This window comes from Rhinatrema bivittatum, chromosome 2 (genome assembly GCF_901001135.1).
Source record: "Rhinatrema bivittatum chromosome 2, aRhiBiv1.1, whole genome shotgun sequence".
NCBI lineage: Eukaryota > Metazoa > Chordata > Amphibia > Gymnophiona > Rhinatrematidae > Rhinatrema > Rhinatrema bivittatum.
The window spans coordinates 25,271,172-25,288,821 of NC_042616.1; the positions used below are offsets into that span (position 1 = coordinate 25,271,172).

The following is a 17,650-nucleotide window of genomic DNA, read 5'->3' on the forward strand; positions in this document are numbered from 1 at the left end:
CTGCTCCAGGAGAACTGGTTCCTTCTGGAGGGGCGAGGTACCTGGGGCTGCGTACTTCTGCCCTAGGTCCTTCTGGGGGAGGAACGCTGGGGTCTTTTTACCTCTATCTTCCAGTAGTCGAGGCACTGGAGATTCAGCCCATTTGTTGGCTAACTTCTCCAAAATGCTCCCGAACAAGAGAGATCCTTTAAGGGGAACCTTGTAAGATTTGCTTTAGATGTCGCATCTGCAGACCAATTTCGTAGCCATAGTTGTCTTCTGGCTGCTATTACCAAGGCAATGCCTCTGTCTGGGGTGTGCACTAGGTCTGAGCTTGCTTCAGTGAGGAAGGATGCCGCAGATTCCATCGTATTTCTGGCCGAAAGCAATCTGCAGTGTCATTGCTATTGCGTCGAAGGCCTGCTTAAGGATGGACTCCAATCGTCTGTCCTTCAGGGCCTCTCCTCCCTCAACGGGAATCGTTGTTTGCTTTGAGACTGCACAAGCCATAGTGTCCACTTTCGGGAATGCAGGCGCGTTTATTTGCTGATGACATCATGTTTACCCTATCTGAACCACTAACAGCACTGGTTGGGGAAGAACTTGAACTGAAATCATTTAGTACAATATCAGGGTTTAAGATGAATTCTGAAAAATCAGAGTTACTAAATATCTCTTTATCGCAATCTGAAATTTCCATGATTACACAGCGGTTCCCCTTTCGCTGGACTAAGAAAGCGTTAAAATATTTAGGGATTTTCTTACAAATTTTCCACCTTTTTTTACGTTAAAACATAAACCGATATGATGTATATTTTAATGTCGGTATAGAAAAGCTGTTAAATAAATAAATAAATCAAACATCCATCATTGGAAAATTTATTTGCCCTTAATTATGCCCCGCTAATAAATTCTATCGATAGGGACATCAATAAATGGCATATAGGGCCCCATTCGTGGTTGGGCCGTATGGCTATAACAAAGATGAATATTTTACCCCATTACCTATATTTGTTTTCAACATTACCAATCTATCTGGCGACAGCGCTTTTATGCAGATTACAAAAGAAAATCTTTGACTTCATATGGAGACAACACCCCCCCAGAGTGGCGAAGCGTATTCTTTTCCTACCTAAACCACAAGGGGTGTATGGGGGTCCCTAACTTACAATTATATTACATGGCCTCTCAGTTGAGAGCTGTACTAGATATTAATCGACATAACGTCCCTAAGCAGAACAACTTATGGTTGGGTCAATGCCTCTGGAGGTACTCCCTTGGCAGCCTAGGAATACTTGGCGCAAATTATTAACTATCCCATGGTCATTACAAACCACTTTAAAGCTTTGGACAACGTGGCGAAAGAAACTGGTGGGAGAATATAGCTACTTTTACCAAAGACATCTTTTCCATAATACAGATTTTGCAATCGATTTTCAATCAAGCTTCTTTCGTAAATGGCAACACGTTGGCATTTCTCATAAAGGACAATTGCTCTACGAGGGCAAGATGCTAAGCCTGTCACAACTATTTAAAAAATGTGAGCTAGATGACACCAGTTTTTTAGCTTACGCTCAAATACAACATTTTATTAGAAATATCTTAGCTACTCAACAACTTAGAAATACCAGATCCCTTTTTGAGAACTTATGCATCAATGCAGATAAGCACATTAAGGTGATATCGAAAATTGATGGGCTTTTAAATAATTTTGAGGTACAAAGCCTCTCTCATATAACAAAATGGGAGTCTGATTTGGGAAGGAAACTTTCAAGGAAAACGAGGGAGGCCATATTTCAGAGAGCTGGTAAAAGCTCTGTATCTGCAAGCTTACAGGAAAACTGTTATAAAATGCTGTATCGGTGGCATCTCACTCCAGAGAAATTAAATAAAATCTATCCCACAGTCTCACCTAAATGCTGGAGAGATTGTGGTAATATAGGCTCTTATTGGCACATGTGGTGGGATTGTCCTAAGATTACTCCGTTCTGGGAACGGTACTGAAGAAACAACTTATTGCAGATCCTATAAGCTCTCTTTTAAATGCCCCAATGGAGGGATTAGACATTAACCAACAGAAATTTTGCTGCTTCACGATTGGTGATCCTACGACACGAAGTCGGAACAGGTACCTGATATGTCAGAGGTGAAGGCTACGCTACAAGGGCTCCGGTTAGCTCATCTGACGGCGGCCAAATACAACCAGTTGACCTCATTTAATAAAGTATGGAAGGTGCTGCCTGATGGAGCGGCCACGTGAGGATATGAACTCATAGCACATACCTTATCTCACTCAGTATTTCGTTCTTGTTAAGTGAAATCACTGGCAAGGGTAGTAGCTTGTTTTTACGCTTCCATATGGACAATCAGCAAATGATCGTGGTGGTCAGTCTTACTTGTGGATCAGATTTTAGGCCCTCTCGCTTATATACTCTTATGCCTTTCTCATACGCATATTCATACTGTTGCCTACTATGCTGTTCTTGCACTAATGATGTTAAAATATGACTTGAAGTTGTCAACTCTGTCAACCGTTTTCATGTGATACTCGATGTGGACATTACTATGGTCCTTGATTACGACGAAAATTGAAGCTCTATATGAGAGGACGGTCTACACTTCCTACCCAGGGGGGAGGGGGAAGGGTAGAAGAGAAATGTCATAATGCCTCTGTATCGCTCCATGGTGAGACCGCACCTTGAATACTGTGTACAATTCCGCACCTCGAATACTGTGTACAATTCCGGTTGCCGCATCTCAAAAAAGATATAATTGCAATGGAGAAGGTACAGAGGACAATCACCAACCTCGTCATCGGAGGCTTTGACAAAGGTCACACATTCATCCTTGCCCTATTAGACATTTCCGCAGCCTTCGACACTATCAACCATTCTATATTACTCGACAGGCTAGCCGACATTGGCATCTCTGGGACCCCTCTTCGCTGGTTTAATTCATATATAAAGGACAGACACTACAAGGTAAAGATTGAAAACCATGAATCTGAGCCAATTGACATCACAAGGGGTGTACCCCAGGGCTCCTCCTTATCATCCACACTCTTCAACACATACCTCCTCCCCCTCTGCCAGCTACTCTCAAATCTCGGCCTCCCGCATTTCGTCTATGCCGACGATGTGCAAGTGCTTTTCCCTATCACCGACTTCATCCCCAATGCCCTAAAAAGATGGGACAGTGCCCTATCTTCCATCAACAGTCTACTCACCCAACTCAATCTAGCCCTAAATCCTAACAAGACTGAACTCATTATCATCTCACCCCAACCCATCAACCACGTACCCATACCCTCAGCCAACTCCCCCCACGTACCCATACCCTCAGCCAACTCCCCCCCTTCTCCTCCAGTCCTCTCGCAACTTGTAAGAGACCTAGGTGTCACACTTGACCCACAATTCAACCTACAGAAATTTATCTCCTCCACCATCAAAGACTGCTACTTCAAATTACACACCCTCAAAAAACTCAAACCTATTCTGCACCTCAATGACTTCAGAACAGCCCTACAAGCCCTCATTTTATCTAAAATAGACTATGCAAACGCTCTGCTCTTAGGTCTCCCGAAGAACAGCCTTGCCCCCCTGCAACTACTTCAAAATGCTGCTGCAAGGATATTGACAGGCACCCGCAGAAAAGAACACATCACACCTATCCTCAAACAACTTCACTGGCTCCCCATCACAGCCAGAATTCAATTTAAAACCCTCACACTTATCCACAAAGCCATCCACAATCCAGACATGCTCTGGTTCTCAGAATATTTACTCATACGTTCCTCTTCCAGACCCACCAGAGCACCCTACACCGCTAACATTAACACACCCTCTCCCAAACTCTTCCATCTAAAAACCACCAAGCAACGTGCATTATCCCTAGCTGGACCCTCCCTATGGAATTCTATGCCCACCCACCTTCGCCTTGAAACCTGCTCTAAGAAATTCAGACAGAACCTCAAGACCTGGTTGTTCGCCCGAGCCTACTCATGAGCCCCCTATTCCTTCCGCTCCATCTTTCCTTTACCCCGCCTCCACCCCCTACCCCTCCCCTCACCCCCCTAGGCCCCCACCGAATACCCCATTCTTAACTCTATCCTCCGAGTTTTCAATGTACATTATCTATATTTATATTAACTATAATCCTCATGTACGCTAATTATAATTGTATTTAACTATGTTTTTATGTTAACCCATATGTACAGTATAACCCCGGTTCCCCACACCCTCTAATCCCACTCCACCTCCTCCCCGCCCCCTCCTTCTTCACCCCCTCCCTAGTTTATTGTATCAGGTTCATTGTAAAGCCCTGTTGGCTATTTATTGTTCTATGGAAACCGATGTGATGTTTTCTTAACGAATGTCGATATACAAAACCGTCAAAATAAATAAATAAATAAATAAAAATGATAAGGGGAATGGAACGGCTCCCCTATGAGGAAAGACTAAAGAGGTTAGGACTTTTCAGCTTGGAGAAGAAACGGCTGAGGGGGGATATGATAGAGGTGTTTAAAATCATGAGAGGTCTAGAACGGGTAGATGTGAATCGGTTATTTACTCTTTCGGATAATAGAAAGACTAGGGGGCACTCCATGAAGTTAGCATGGGGCACATTTAAAACTAATCAGAGAAAATTCTTTTTCACTCAACGCACAATTAAACTCTGGAATTTGTTGCCAGAGGATGTGGTTAGTGCAGTTAGTATAGCTGGGTTTAAAAAAGGATTGGATAAGTTCTTGGAGGAGAAGTCCATTACCTGCTATTAATTAAGTTGACTTAGAAAATAGCCACTGCTATTACTAGCATCGGTAACATGAAATAGACATAGTTTTCGGGTACTTGCCAGGTTCTTATGGCCTGGATTGGCCACTGTTGGAAACAGGATGCTGGGCTTGATGGACCCTTGGTCTGACCCAGTATGGCATGTTCTTATGTTCTTATGAATACATGCCTGTATGCTGTTAGAACATGCATATTATTATGGTTGTACTGTTTAAAAAAATTGCAATTAAAATTTAAATTAAAAAAAAAAAAGACAGACAGTAGGGGAGAGAGAGGGCTCACGGGAGATCTGTGAGGAGCCAGCTGCACTGATGTAAGCGGGAGGACATAAGGGTTCAGAAAGGAAGGGATGGATGTTGGTGATGTTATAGAGAAAGAAATGACTCATTTTAGCAGTGCTATGGATGTGTGTAGAGAAGGAGAGAGAGGAGAGGAAGATGACCTCATGGTTATGGGTTAAGGGGACTGGGAGGATGGCAGTGCTGTCCAGTGTAATACAGGAAGAAGGGAGAAAGAGGGGATGTGGGTTTGGTGGGAAAGATGAGGAGCTCTGTCTGGCTCCCGTTGAGTTTAAGGTGGTGGAAGGACATCCAGGCAGCAATGTCAGACAAGAAGCTGAGATTTGGGACTGGATTCTTGGTATAGAGGTAAATCTGGGAATCATCAGCATAAGGTGAAGTTGAAAATGAGGAGAGGATGGTCAGGGATGGGTGAATAAACCCCTGAAGGTAAGTAAAACATGAAATACTTGTATAAAAATGGGGAAAAAAAGAGCAACATCTGGAAAAGCTCTGTAATGCTCACAGTATGGGAAATAAAGTCCAGGACCCAAAGGCAGTCATGGAAGACATGAGGAGGGAGTTAGTTAAGCTCAAGGAATGGATGAGGGTCTGGGAAGTAAGATTTAATGATAAAAAATGCAGAGTTATGTATTTAGGGAGAGGTAAAGCATTGGGGGTGAAATCCTTCTAAGCACAAAGAAGAGCAGGATCTGGGGCTGATTGTATCTGATGATCTTAAAAATGGCCAAAAAGGTGGATAAAGCAACAGCAAAAGCCAGAAAGATCCTCAGGGAGAGGAAGGGTCAGCAGAAAGGGAGGTGATATTGCCCCTGTATAGATCCCTGGTGAGACCTCACTTGGATTCCTGTGTACAATTCTGGAGACCGCACCTTCAAAGGATATAAACAGGATGGAGTCGGCCCAGAGGGAGGCGGCTACAATGGTCAGTGGTCATCATTCTCAAGTATATAGGGATAGACTTAAAGATCTAAACATGAATACCCTAGAGGAAAGGTGAGATAGGGGAGATATGAGAGAGGCATTTAAATACCTGCAAGGTTTCCATGCACAGGAGGTGAGCCTCGTTCAAAGGAAAGGAGGCTCCAGAACAAGGGGTCATGAGATAAAGGTCAAAGGGGGCAGACTCAGGAATAAACTTAGGAAATATTTCTTTACAGAGAGGGTGGTGGATGCATGGAACAGCCTCCCAGTGGAAGTGATGGAGGGAAACACATGATCTTAATTCAAGAAATCATGGAATAAGCACATGGGATCTCTGAGGGAGTGATGGGAATTGTAAAGCCAAGTTATTTGGGTGAATGGGCAGACTAGAGACTCCTATCGGTCCTTTTCTGCCATCATATTTCTATGAGATCAGAGCACCAAGGGAATTAGTATAGAGAGAGAAGAGAAGCGGGCCTAGGACAGAGCCCCGAGGTAACCAAGTGATAGTGGGATGGAAGGCGAGGAGGATCCACCAGAAGACATTAAACGTTCAATGAGAGAGGTAAGAAGAGAACCAAGACAGGAGGGAGACCTGAAATCCCAGTGAGGACAGAGCATCAAGGAGGAGATTGTGGTCAACAGTGTCAGAGCAGGAGACAGATCAAGGAGGATAAGGACTGAGGGAAGGCCTTTGGGTTTAGCCATGAACAGGTCCTTGGAGACTTTGGCAGGAGCTGTTTCTGGGGAATGTAAAGGACAAAAACCAGACTGGAGTGGATTGGGAATGGCTTGAGATGAAAGAATCAATGTAGAGGCGGTGAACAGCAAGTTCAAGTAGTTTGGAAGTGAAAGGGAGGAGGGAGGAGGAAGCCGGGACGATATTTGGCAGGACAGGTAAGGAGCAGTGAGGGTTTCTGAGGAGTGGGGAGATTACAGAGCGTTTCAAAGCAGCAGGAACAGTAACAGTGGAAAGTGATAGACTGAGGATGGGACAGATACAGCTCAGGAGCTGGCGGCAATGGGGTTAGAGGAGCAAGTACTGCAGGGGTGGCTAACTCTGGTCCTTGCAATGAAAAAGGTTTAGCCAGGACACGAGGAAAATAGAGACAGTGTATTTCTCATGAACAAAAGCCTTTATTTCTTATGCGCATAAGGAAGTCAGCTCATAAGCCTAAGAGGCTGACTTGATTAGTGATTGAATTGGCTAATCTTAAATACAGTTTTGCATAGTAATTAAAACAATACTCCTTTGATTTAAGGTTACAAGGTGAAAGGAAACATTTGCTTACATTTGGCATTCCAAAGGGCTCTGGGAAACTAACTAACCTTGATTGAACGTTCTCTGTTCAATACGCTGTCTATTGTTTAATGTAACGCCTTGACCGGCGACAGTTTTGTTGTATGGAAACCGACTTGATTTGATATGTATATCGAGAATGTCGGTATATAAAAAAAACAACCCTAAATAAATAAATAAATTTTATATCTCTTCATTGTGCTGCCTAAAACTACAAAGTGATACATATGTTTTTCTGTTATCTAAGTGTGAGACAGCTTCAGAGACAGTTTCAAGACCGAGCAGTGCCCCCTGGAGCCCTTTTGGTAAATTTCCACTAAACAGATGGCCCTAATACATTTTATTATCACAGTCCCTCCTTTTGGTCCAGGGGCAATGCTTGTCTTAAATATTTACTATATATTTACTCGCAGTGCATACAAAAACATCCCAGGAGGGGTTTTCTGTGTCAGTATAGTGAGAAAGGTGTGACAGTAAATTATCTATAGCTTGCATGTGATTTCTAATACTACCATCATCATTAATATAGGAACAACAAGAAGAATTTAATAAATTGGCAAACCCCTCCTTTGTCAGCAAGCAACATGTCTAACGTCATTCGATTATCTAAAACTATTTCTTTAAGAGACTTGATCTCTAATTGCATTAGTCCCATAATCTTTGTTGTCTTGTTCAGTGTGACTTTCACAGTGGCAGAAAGATTTTTTAAAGCACTTTCAAGTTCAAAAACTCTTAAACCAGGAAAAACAGCCCTCAAAATACGATGAAAGGATCACAGTCCATCTGGAAATCGAATAGGTGACCTGCGCCTTCTCTTAGGGGCAAATCAGTTCTGTTGAAAGAAGACAATGGTATAATGTATCCAAAGGAAAACTGAGAAGTAGTATTGAAAGAAATAGTCTTTACTGCTCCCCACGGTGCAAAGAACCACAGTCCGGAGGTATAATAAACTGATAGTCTTCTGTCATTCACTTTTACCTCAGAGGTGGTGAAGTAGATGTTTTATATGTTCCCTCCGGTTACAACAGGCAGGCCCAGCACAGAGCAGCCTTGTGCTTCGATATAAGCCTTGATTACATCCTCGAGAGCCACAAACAGGCCAGGTTTTCAGGATATCCACCATGAATATGCATGAGATAGATCTGCATACAATTGATGCAGTGCATACAAATCTATCCCATGCATATTCATGGTGGATATCCTGAAAACCAGGCCCGTTTGTGGCTCTCGAGGACTGGAATTGGCCACCCCTGAAGTAGTGAGTTTGGAGGAGGAGAGAAGATGGGCAGCCCCCGTCACTGTGATTTCAGCAAAGGAATAGAGGGTGGCGGGGGAAGGGAGGGTGTAGAGGTGACCTGGCTGGGAACTCAAGACTAAAAATGACCGAGGTTTAGAAAATTAGTTTTTGGGTTCAACTTTTTATTCTTCAATTTGTAGATCAGCAACAAAAGACAGAAAACCTTTATAGATTTAAATTTCATTGGAAAAGAAATTTGGTTAATTGGAGGAAGAGATTCCTTGGCTATTTACAAAGCCTCCCCTAAATAATTATTAATCATCTCCCCTGGTGAAATATTATCTCTTGGGAAAGTTGATATTTTCTAAAATGTTTTTCTTCTCACAACATTTTCTAACTTCTTAATGTTCCTACAGAGTGAAACACGATCTTGAATGGAGGCTGAAAAGTTTGTGAATAAATGTCCCACCTTGTTCTCCAGCGCCTGCAGCCGTCTAGCATGAGCTAAGATTGTCTTCTCCTGCGAGGAGATTTCTCCTTGAATCCTTTCCAACTTGCTGCTCATTGTCGCTTCCAGCCGCACCAGAACCATCCACAGAGAGCCCAAAGTCCTGGGCTGCAGTGGATCCAGAGCCAGCTCTGCCCCCTCCTCTGATCCCGGGGGCTCTGCCAGAGGCTGCACCGAGGAGGGATCTGGCTCTGGAGAAGGCAGAACCCCCTTCCAGGGGTCCACTGAAGTCCCAGAACCCATAAAACCATCCATCAGTCCGACAGTAACATCCATGGGAGATGGGCGAGATTTAGACTTTCCCTTTCTAGTCGATGTAGTCGGCAACAGAGACAGGTCGGGCTGAGGATGAGAGAAAGAGAGAATCTGGAGAGTTAACTCCCTCCTGTACCGGGCACTCTGGGAAGTAACACAAAACCCTGCAGAAACACTCTCAGCACCTTTGTATCAAACCCATCACACCTAAACAGCACTAACACCCAAAACTCACACAGCAACAATCTAATCTATGAAACGGTAACACTGGAACATAAGAACATAAAACTTCCCATAATGGGTCAGACCAAAGGTCCATCAAGCCCAGTATCCTGTTTTCATCAGCAGCCAAGCCAGGTCACAAGTAACTGGCTGCATCCTAAGGATTAGATAAATTCCATCTGCTTATCCCAAGAATAAGCAGGGGATTTCTGCAACTCTAATTTAGTAGTGGTTATTGGACTTTTCCTCCAGGAACTTGTCCAAAAACCTTTTTTAAAGAAGCTACACTAATAGCTTTCACCACATCCTCTGGCAATGAATTCCCAATCTTAATGGAGAAACTACTTACCTGATAATTTCGTTTTCTTAGTGTAGACAGATAAACTCAGGACCAATGGGTTATGTGCTCCCCTGCTAGCAGATAGAGATGGAGTCAGGTTTCAAAGCTGACATCACCCTAGATATACCCCTGCAGTGACCTCAGCCATCCAGTATTCTCTTCAAAAGCTACTGTGGACTAAGCATTGAGAAACTCAATTACAAAACGTGAAGGCCAGAAACCGTAGCTGCACTCAGACGTAAGCCCTGAATCCCAGCCAACTCGTAGAAATCCCGATCCAGGGATAGGGAGATGGCTTACCTGTAGTCCCTTGGGGACGAGGTTCATGTCCTCTCCCTTGGCACTATTCGTGGGCAGCTGTGGGGGGGATGCCGAGTCCATCTGTCTACACTAAGGAAAATGAAATTATCAGGTAAGTAATTTCTCCATTTCCTAGCATGTAGCCAGATGGACTCAGGACCAATGGGATGAACAAAAGCTACTCCTGTACAAAGCAAGAAGCCACCCGTGGTCCAGTTAGCACTGCCCTCGCAAAGGCTGCATCCTCTAGGGATGTCCAAGCGGTAGAACCTGGAGAAGGTGTGCAAGGAAGACCATGTCGCTGCTCTGCAAATGTTGTCGGGATACAGTAGCTTAGCTTCTGCCCAGGATACCGCCCGAGCCCTAGTGGAGGAATGGCACTAAAAAGAAGGTCCAATAAAACAAATCGAAGGCGGTCCCACGTAGCCAAGGCAAAAAACAACAAAGGACAACCTTATACCGTGGAAAGATTTTATTGATATATTCTATTAGAGAGCCCAACTCCGGCCGAGTTTTGCCAAGTGAGGCTGCATCAGGTGGCTCAAATTTCATTTGATGATTATGAAACTACATAAACATTCTTTTATGTAGCAACAAGGATGGCAAACAAGGACCTTAGTTTTACGAGCAACTCACACTGCTTCATAAGCATAGTATGTCAGTCTAGATACTGAATTTTTGTATTCAAGCAGTGATTTCTGCCTTTGGCGAATTTCTAAATTGGAAGTAGTTGTTTACACATTCCCAATCGGGGACGTCAAAAATTCAGTATCTAGACTGACATACTATGCTTATGAAGCAGTGTGAGTTGCTCGTAAAACTAAGGAACCCCTGAGCTATCAGCCTCGAGAGAGAGTGAGAGAGAGAGAGAGAGAAGAGAAGCAGACATGAATGGACCCGAAGGGCATAACAGAAGGCGATCTGCAGTGTGATTGCTGTCGTGTCAAAGGCTTGCTTAAGGATGGACTCCAACCTCCTGTCATGTACATCCTTCAAGGCCACTCCTCCTTCTACTGAGATAGTTGATGCTTCGAGACGACGCAGACCAGGGCGTCTACTTACAGGAAAGTTTTTACTGCTTTTCTGTGCACTTTCCCGGTGCCGGCAGAAACTAGCGCCTACCTTTGGGCAGGCGCTAATGTCTTAAAGTAAAATGTGCGGCTTGGCTGCACATTTTACTTTCTGTATCGCGGGGAATACCTAATAGGGCCATCAACATGCATTTGCATGTTGAGGGCGCTATTAGGTGCCGCGGGTTGGACGCGCGTTTTCCGCCCCATTTGTGAATACCGAAGCAAAGAACTCATAGTCTCTCTGCTATGGCTTTCTCATCCCTACGTTCCCCTTTTACCCCTTGATCATCTAATAGTCCAACTGACTCACTCATGGGCTTTTTACCTTGAATGCACCTGAAACGTTTTTTATTATGCCCTAAAGTAGCTATACAATGAGCTTTTTGTCAAATGGGAATTAGAAATGTTTTTAAATACATAAAAAAATGTATTGTAAAACAAAACAAGCTGGACTGGTACAGATCTTGACACAAAGACTAAACACTAGGTGAATCCCTCACCTGAGTCACACATGGAATATACAGACAGACCCTCACCAAATAAGGAATATCAAAATTGAAAAAAGTAATAAAAACTACAAATTAATAACACTAAAATAAAATTACAGATTACATAGAGTACAAAGGACAAATTTTAGATTTATGTACCTACAGTACCTGAATGTAAACCGATGTGATATCTCAGATCGAATGTCGGTAGACAAAAATAATAAATAAATAAGTAAAACTGTGAGTTTTGAGAGGAGCCTCTCGTGGGCTAACTCCCCTCTTCTCTCTTTACCGGGGTGGTGCTTAGCCCCCCACTCAGCTCCTATTCAAGCCACAAGGTCTTGTGGGGCTTTTTCTTGACAAAATTTTGACCCCTAAATCATATTTTAATGCTCAAGTTTTTGAAAGCTAAATTAATGAGAAACCTAAGGGCAGCAAATCAAATCAGCTCATGAGGAGGACTGAATTCAGGGCGGGGAGGCTGCTGAGATTCCGAATCAGAGACCTGGCCCCGCTTTGCTTTCCCTCCCCTGCTCCCTGTGCAGAGCCCCCTGCCTGGAGCTCCTCACACTCAGCGCTGCTGCTTCTGCTAGAAAATGTCACAGGGACACCGGGAAGAGAACAGGCTGGAAAGGCACCGCTTACCCTCCGGGGCTGAGCTTCACTGCAATCGCTCATTCCTGGTTAAGAAAAGTAAATTGCTTTGTTATGAGCACGAGGCAGGGGAGAGATCTTCATCTTCCACCTGCTTCAGCCACCGTCCCCTTCTAGTGACCTCCTCCTCTTGCCACTTCTGATTGGCTGCTGCCGCCGATGAGCCATCAATCTGAGACGGTTGGTTGGGCTGCTGCTTCAGGTACGTCATCAGTCTGCGACTAATAGCGGGACTGCTTCTGCTCGTACGTCATCACCCTACGACTGCTGGTGGGACCGTGCAGCAAATAAAAAAGGAGCCAAAAGCAAAGGAGCTGATGCAGTAATCAGAGCGTAAAAAAACCTGTGCTCGGACTTCTAGCGTACATTTTTAATTCCAGATAAAATAAGTTAATAATATGCTAATGCATCAGGAGATAAAAATACCAAACACGGAGAAGGGGGGGTGGGGGAGAGCAACAGTCTGAGAAGAGGGAGGCGCAATCGAGATGGGTAAGGAGAAGTGGTGGGCCAGCCCAGGGACCCCGCTGCGGGTCAGGCGCATTAAAGCGAGAGCGGCGGAGGGTTTTCGGGGTTTGGGCTGCAAAGTGTTGCACGGGGCTGTTCCTTTATCCCGCTGTGCTCCCCCTGCCCTGGAGAGCTTGCAGTGTCTGCGTTTTACAGGGCTCTTTCTACAAGTGTGGGCTATGGAGTGGAAATCTAGCCAGATATTTACTGATGTATCCAGCTATCTGGCAGCTGCTTCCCGCTGCCCAATAGACGGATAATTCAGTACTTATCTGCCTAGGTGGCGGCAGCAGCGGACATTTTTTTCCCTTTTTAATTATCTTTTCTATAGCACTGGAAACAACTCCAGGCTTGACTCGGAAGTTAAGTTTCCAGTGGTAAAGAAGGTGCGTTGGGTGGTAATAATGCAATCATTTGCATGGGATTTCCATGCGAGGGCGCTAAGCATTACTCTCTTGAAGTATGCACATTTTCTGCATGCAAACATTTCCTGCATCGGGAGTAAGTTTTGCCTGCAGAAAAGGCACGCCCAAGTGTGGATAAAACCAGCTGAACACACTTTATTGTATCAGCTTGAGGGGGAGGGGGGAAAGCAGCAAGCCGAGGAAGAGGCCAGTGCCAGTAAGGAGAGATGGCCCGGGGACCCTGCAGTGGGACGGGCTCATTAAGGCGAGAGTGGTGGAGGGTTCTTAGCATTTGGGCTGGAATTGTGCTGGCCCTGATCTCAATTACTACAGGCATTTTGTGTTGCCCTTCCTTTATTCCGTTTTGCTCCCTCTGCCCCAGAGAACGTGTAGTTCTGGCATTTCATGGGGTCGTTCCTTTATTCTGCTTTGCTCCCCCTCCCGGGAGAGCTTCCAGTGCTGGCTTTTCACCGGGCCATTTCTACAAGGGGCTATGTGGTAGTGACCCCGACACATAGCTGGATAAATACTGGATGCTAAGGGAGAAATTCAGAGCATACATTATCCGGCATTTAAACTAGAAGGCAGGGGTACCAAGAGGTAGCCAAAGAAATTGCCTTGTCACCCACAAGAAATACAGGAATTGGGAGAAGAAAACAAGAAAATCAATTAGCTCAAAATAGCAAAAACATGACTAGAAAGAACAGCAATCCTAGGGAGAATGGTTGGAAAAATGCCTATAGTCTGGGCAATAAAATCCCAGAGCTGCAGGCCTTAATGGTGGAAGTGGACTTGGACAGAGTTGCTGTTACAAAGACCTGGTTCACTGAGTCTCATGATTGGGATACAGCCATCTCTGGTGATAATGCGATAAGGAAGGAGAGAGAGGACAGAAAAGGACAAGGAGTAGCTCTTTATGTCAAAAACAATATCCAAGCAACTGAATTGCAAGGGATGTAGGGTAGAGAAGAAGCATTATGGACAGTCCTAAAAAGAGAAGATGTTGCTTCCATTTTTACTGGTGTGATCTGCAGGCCACCAACTCAAACAGAAGAACTGGACAGAGATCTGGTCAAATATATCCAAAAGGTGGGAAAGGAAGACGTGTTGCTGGTTGGAGATTTTAATCTGCTGGATGTAGACTGGAGAATCCCTTCTGTGGAATCTACCAGACGTAGAAAGATAATGGATGCCCTTCAAGGGGCTCTGTTCAAACAAATGGTAATGGAGCCCATGACAGAGGGCTTTTTGTCATATATGTGTGGGAGGGCTCCCACGAGTTTTCCTCGGGCCTGAAGCCCTCCCATGACAGGAGATAGTCCCAATGGCCTAGTCTCTTGCGGACATCAAGGACCTCTCGTACCTGCATGGTCTCTTCAGGCTCAGCTGATACATCTTGAGGAGGTGGTTCCTTATGAGAAGGCCATGACAGTAAAAGCGGCTTTAACAGGGACATATGGAAGGTATTATGTATCCCTAAGGACTGTGGCAGCTGGACTTGGTAGGATACTGCTCCTACTCGCTGGAGAATTTGAAACGGTCCAATATATTTCGGTGTTGGATGGTGAGAGGGCAGTCATAGCCTGATGTGCTTGGCATATAACCATACCTTTTGACTGATTCCAAAGAGAAGGGCTGCCCATCGATGAGCGTCAGCGACCTTCTTGGAGCATTCTGAGGCTTGAGTCAGGTGTTCTCTTACTTGGTTCCATACACTGTGAATGGTCTAGGCTGTGAACTGAGCCTCTGGCGCAGGCATGGAGAGGGGTACTGGTAAGGGTAGTTGTGGTTGATGGCCGAACACCACTGAAAATGGGGTGACGTCAGTGGAGGCAGCAACGTGTGTGTTGTGTGATAACTCTGCCCAGGGTAACAGGTCGGCCCGGTTATTTTGTTGGTCATTCACGTAAGACCTCAAGAAGGTTTTCAGTGTGCGGTTATTCCTCTCCACTTGTCCATTTGCCTGAGGGTGGTAGGCTGATGTAAAGTTGAGGATGATATTAAATTTTTTGCACAGCGATCACCAGTACTTAGCTGCAAACTGTGGTCCTCAATCCGAAATTATCTCTTTGGGCAACCCTTGGAGAAGGAAGACGTGCTTAAGGAATAACTTGGCTAATTCAGGAGCAAATGGAAAGTTTCGTAGGGAAATAAAGTGGCCCATCTTAGAAAATCGGTAAATGATGACCCAAATTACGGTGTTTTCCTGAAACAGGTAGGTCTGTGATAAAATCAGTGGATATACTTGACCAAGGTTTGGTGGGCGCCGGGAGAGGTTGAAGAAGCCCCCATGGTCGACCAGTTGGAGGTTTTTGTTGGGCACAGATGGGACACGAGTCGACATAGTTGCGAGAGTCCTTTACTATGCTGGGCCACCAGTAGAACCTTCTTAACATCTCAAGGTTTCAGGCTCGTCCAGGTTGTCCGGCTAACTTTGAATCGCGGGCCCAGCGGAGTACATGCTCTCGCAGGCAATGTGGAACCACTGTTTTTCCAGTTGGTACCATGATGGTAGCAGCGAGGGACACACAGGCTAGATCAATAATGTGTCTTGGGGTGTCTGATGTGTCCTCTGGTTCGAGGGAGCGCGAGAGCACATCCACCTGGAGGTTCTTCGATGCTGGCTGGTAGCGAAGTTCAAAATGGAAACATTCGAAGAACAATGCCCATTGAGCCTGCCTAGGGTTTAATAATTGTGCTTCTTTCAGATGTTCAAGGTTCTTATGATCCGTGAATATGGTGAACTTATGCTGTGCTCCTTCCAGCCACGGGTGCCACTCTTGGAGAGCTAGCTTGACGGCTAGAAGTTCCCAGTCTCCAATCGCGTAGTTCTGCTCTGCAGGAGAAAATTTATGGGAGTAGAATGAACATGATACCAGATTCCTGTTGGAAGAGTACTGACTCAGCACTGCCCCTGCTCCAATGGCGGATGCATCGACCTCAACGATGAATGGGCGGTTCGGGTCAGGATGGCATAGACAGGGGCCGGAGCAGAACACCTCTTTCAAGGTGTGGAAGGCGGCTTGAGCCTTGGGAGTCCAGACTCGGAAATTAGTTCCCTTTCTCATCATGGCTGTGAGTGGAACAGCTAGTGTGGAGTAGTTTGCTATGATGCTTCTGTCATAGTTTGTGAATCCGAGAAATCGTTGCAAGGCACGGAGGCCTACTGGTTGGTGCCAGTCACAAATCGCTTGAAGCTTCTCAGGGTCCATTGTAAACCCCCGAGCTGAGATGATGTATCCCAAGAAGGGCAGACGATTCTGTTCAAAGATACATTTTTCCAGTTTCGCATAGAGGTGGTTCTCTCTGAGATGGAGGACTGTCCTGACGTGTGTGCTGTGTGATTTCAGGTCCTTTGAAAAAATCAATATGTCGTTTAGATAGAGCACTACAAATGAGTATAGGAGGTCTCTGAGGATCTCATTCATCAGGCATTGAAAGACCGCAGGGGCATTACAAAGGCCGAAAGGCATCACTATGTACTCGTAGTGGCCGTCCCGGGTATTAAAAGCTGTCTTCCAAACATCTTCTGGCTGGATGCTTACGAGATTGTACGCCTCTCGAAGATCCAGCTTCATGAAGATCTGGGCGCCTTGCAGGCGGTCAAAGAGTTCACTTATGAGTGGCAGCGGATAGCGGTGCTTGCGGGTGATGGCATTTAGTCCACGATAATCGATACATGGGCGTAGCCCACCATCCTTCTTTTTGACGAAGAAGAAGCCTGCTCCAGCCGGGGAATTGGAGGGTCGGATGAACCTTTCTCCAGATTCTCTTTAATATACTCGGACATCGCCCAGGTCTCTGGAAGTGAGAGTGGGTAAGTTCTGCCTTTGGGAGTGTGGTGCCCGGTAGGAGCTCAATGGAGCAATTGAACTTCCTGAGTGGAGGTAGAGTGTCTGCTTTATGTTTTGAAACAACGTCCTCGAAGTCAGAATACTGTGCGGGTAATCTGGTGAGAGTTGTAGTCTTTAGGACGGAGTCTGCTGGGGACACTTTTCTTAAGCAGTGTTTCTGGCATTGGGGTCTCCACTGGACCAACTGTAGAGATTGCCAGTCAAATTGAGGTGCGTGCATCTGAAGCCATGGAAGCCCCAGGATATCTGGATGCGTAGAACGCTTCAAGACATACAAGGATATTTAAGAACATAAGAAATTGCCATGCTGGGTCAGACCAAGGGTCCATCAAGCCCAGCATCCTGTTTCCATCAGAGGCCAAAACCAGGCCTCAAGAACCTGGCAATTACCCAAACACTAAGAAGATCCCATGCTACTGATGCAGTTAATAGCAGTGGCTATTCCCTAAGTAAAATTGATTAATAGCCATTAATGGACTTCTCCTCCAAGAACTTATCCAAACCTTCCTCGTG

General features: G+C 45.2%; 1 protein-coding gene across 4 annotated transcripts in view; it reads right to left on the reverse strand.

Moving 5' to 3' along the window:
- Window positions 1–17,650, reverse strand: part of LOC115083701 (oocyte zinc finger protein XlCOF6-like) — a 90,156-nt gene that overhangs the window by 13,335 nt on the left and 59,171 nt on the right. For 2 of the 4 annotated variants that reach the window (XM_029587670.1, XM_029587669.1), the window contains exons 1-2: window positions 12,364–12,524; window positions 9,002–9,382 (exon numbers count right to left, since the gene is read on the reverse strand). In XM_029587670.1, the coding sequence (XP_029443530.1) occupies window positions 9,002–9,382; window positions 12,364–12,396 (414 nt within the window). In that variant the 5' untranslated portion in view covers window positions 12,397–12,524. Of the gene's footprint in view, window positions 1–9,001; window positions 9,383–12,363; window positions 12,527–17,650 lie in introns of those variants that run through there. The other 2 variants (XM_029587671.1, XM_029587672.1) reach the window with 2 other exon arrangements.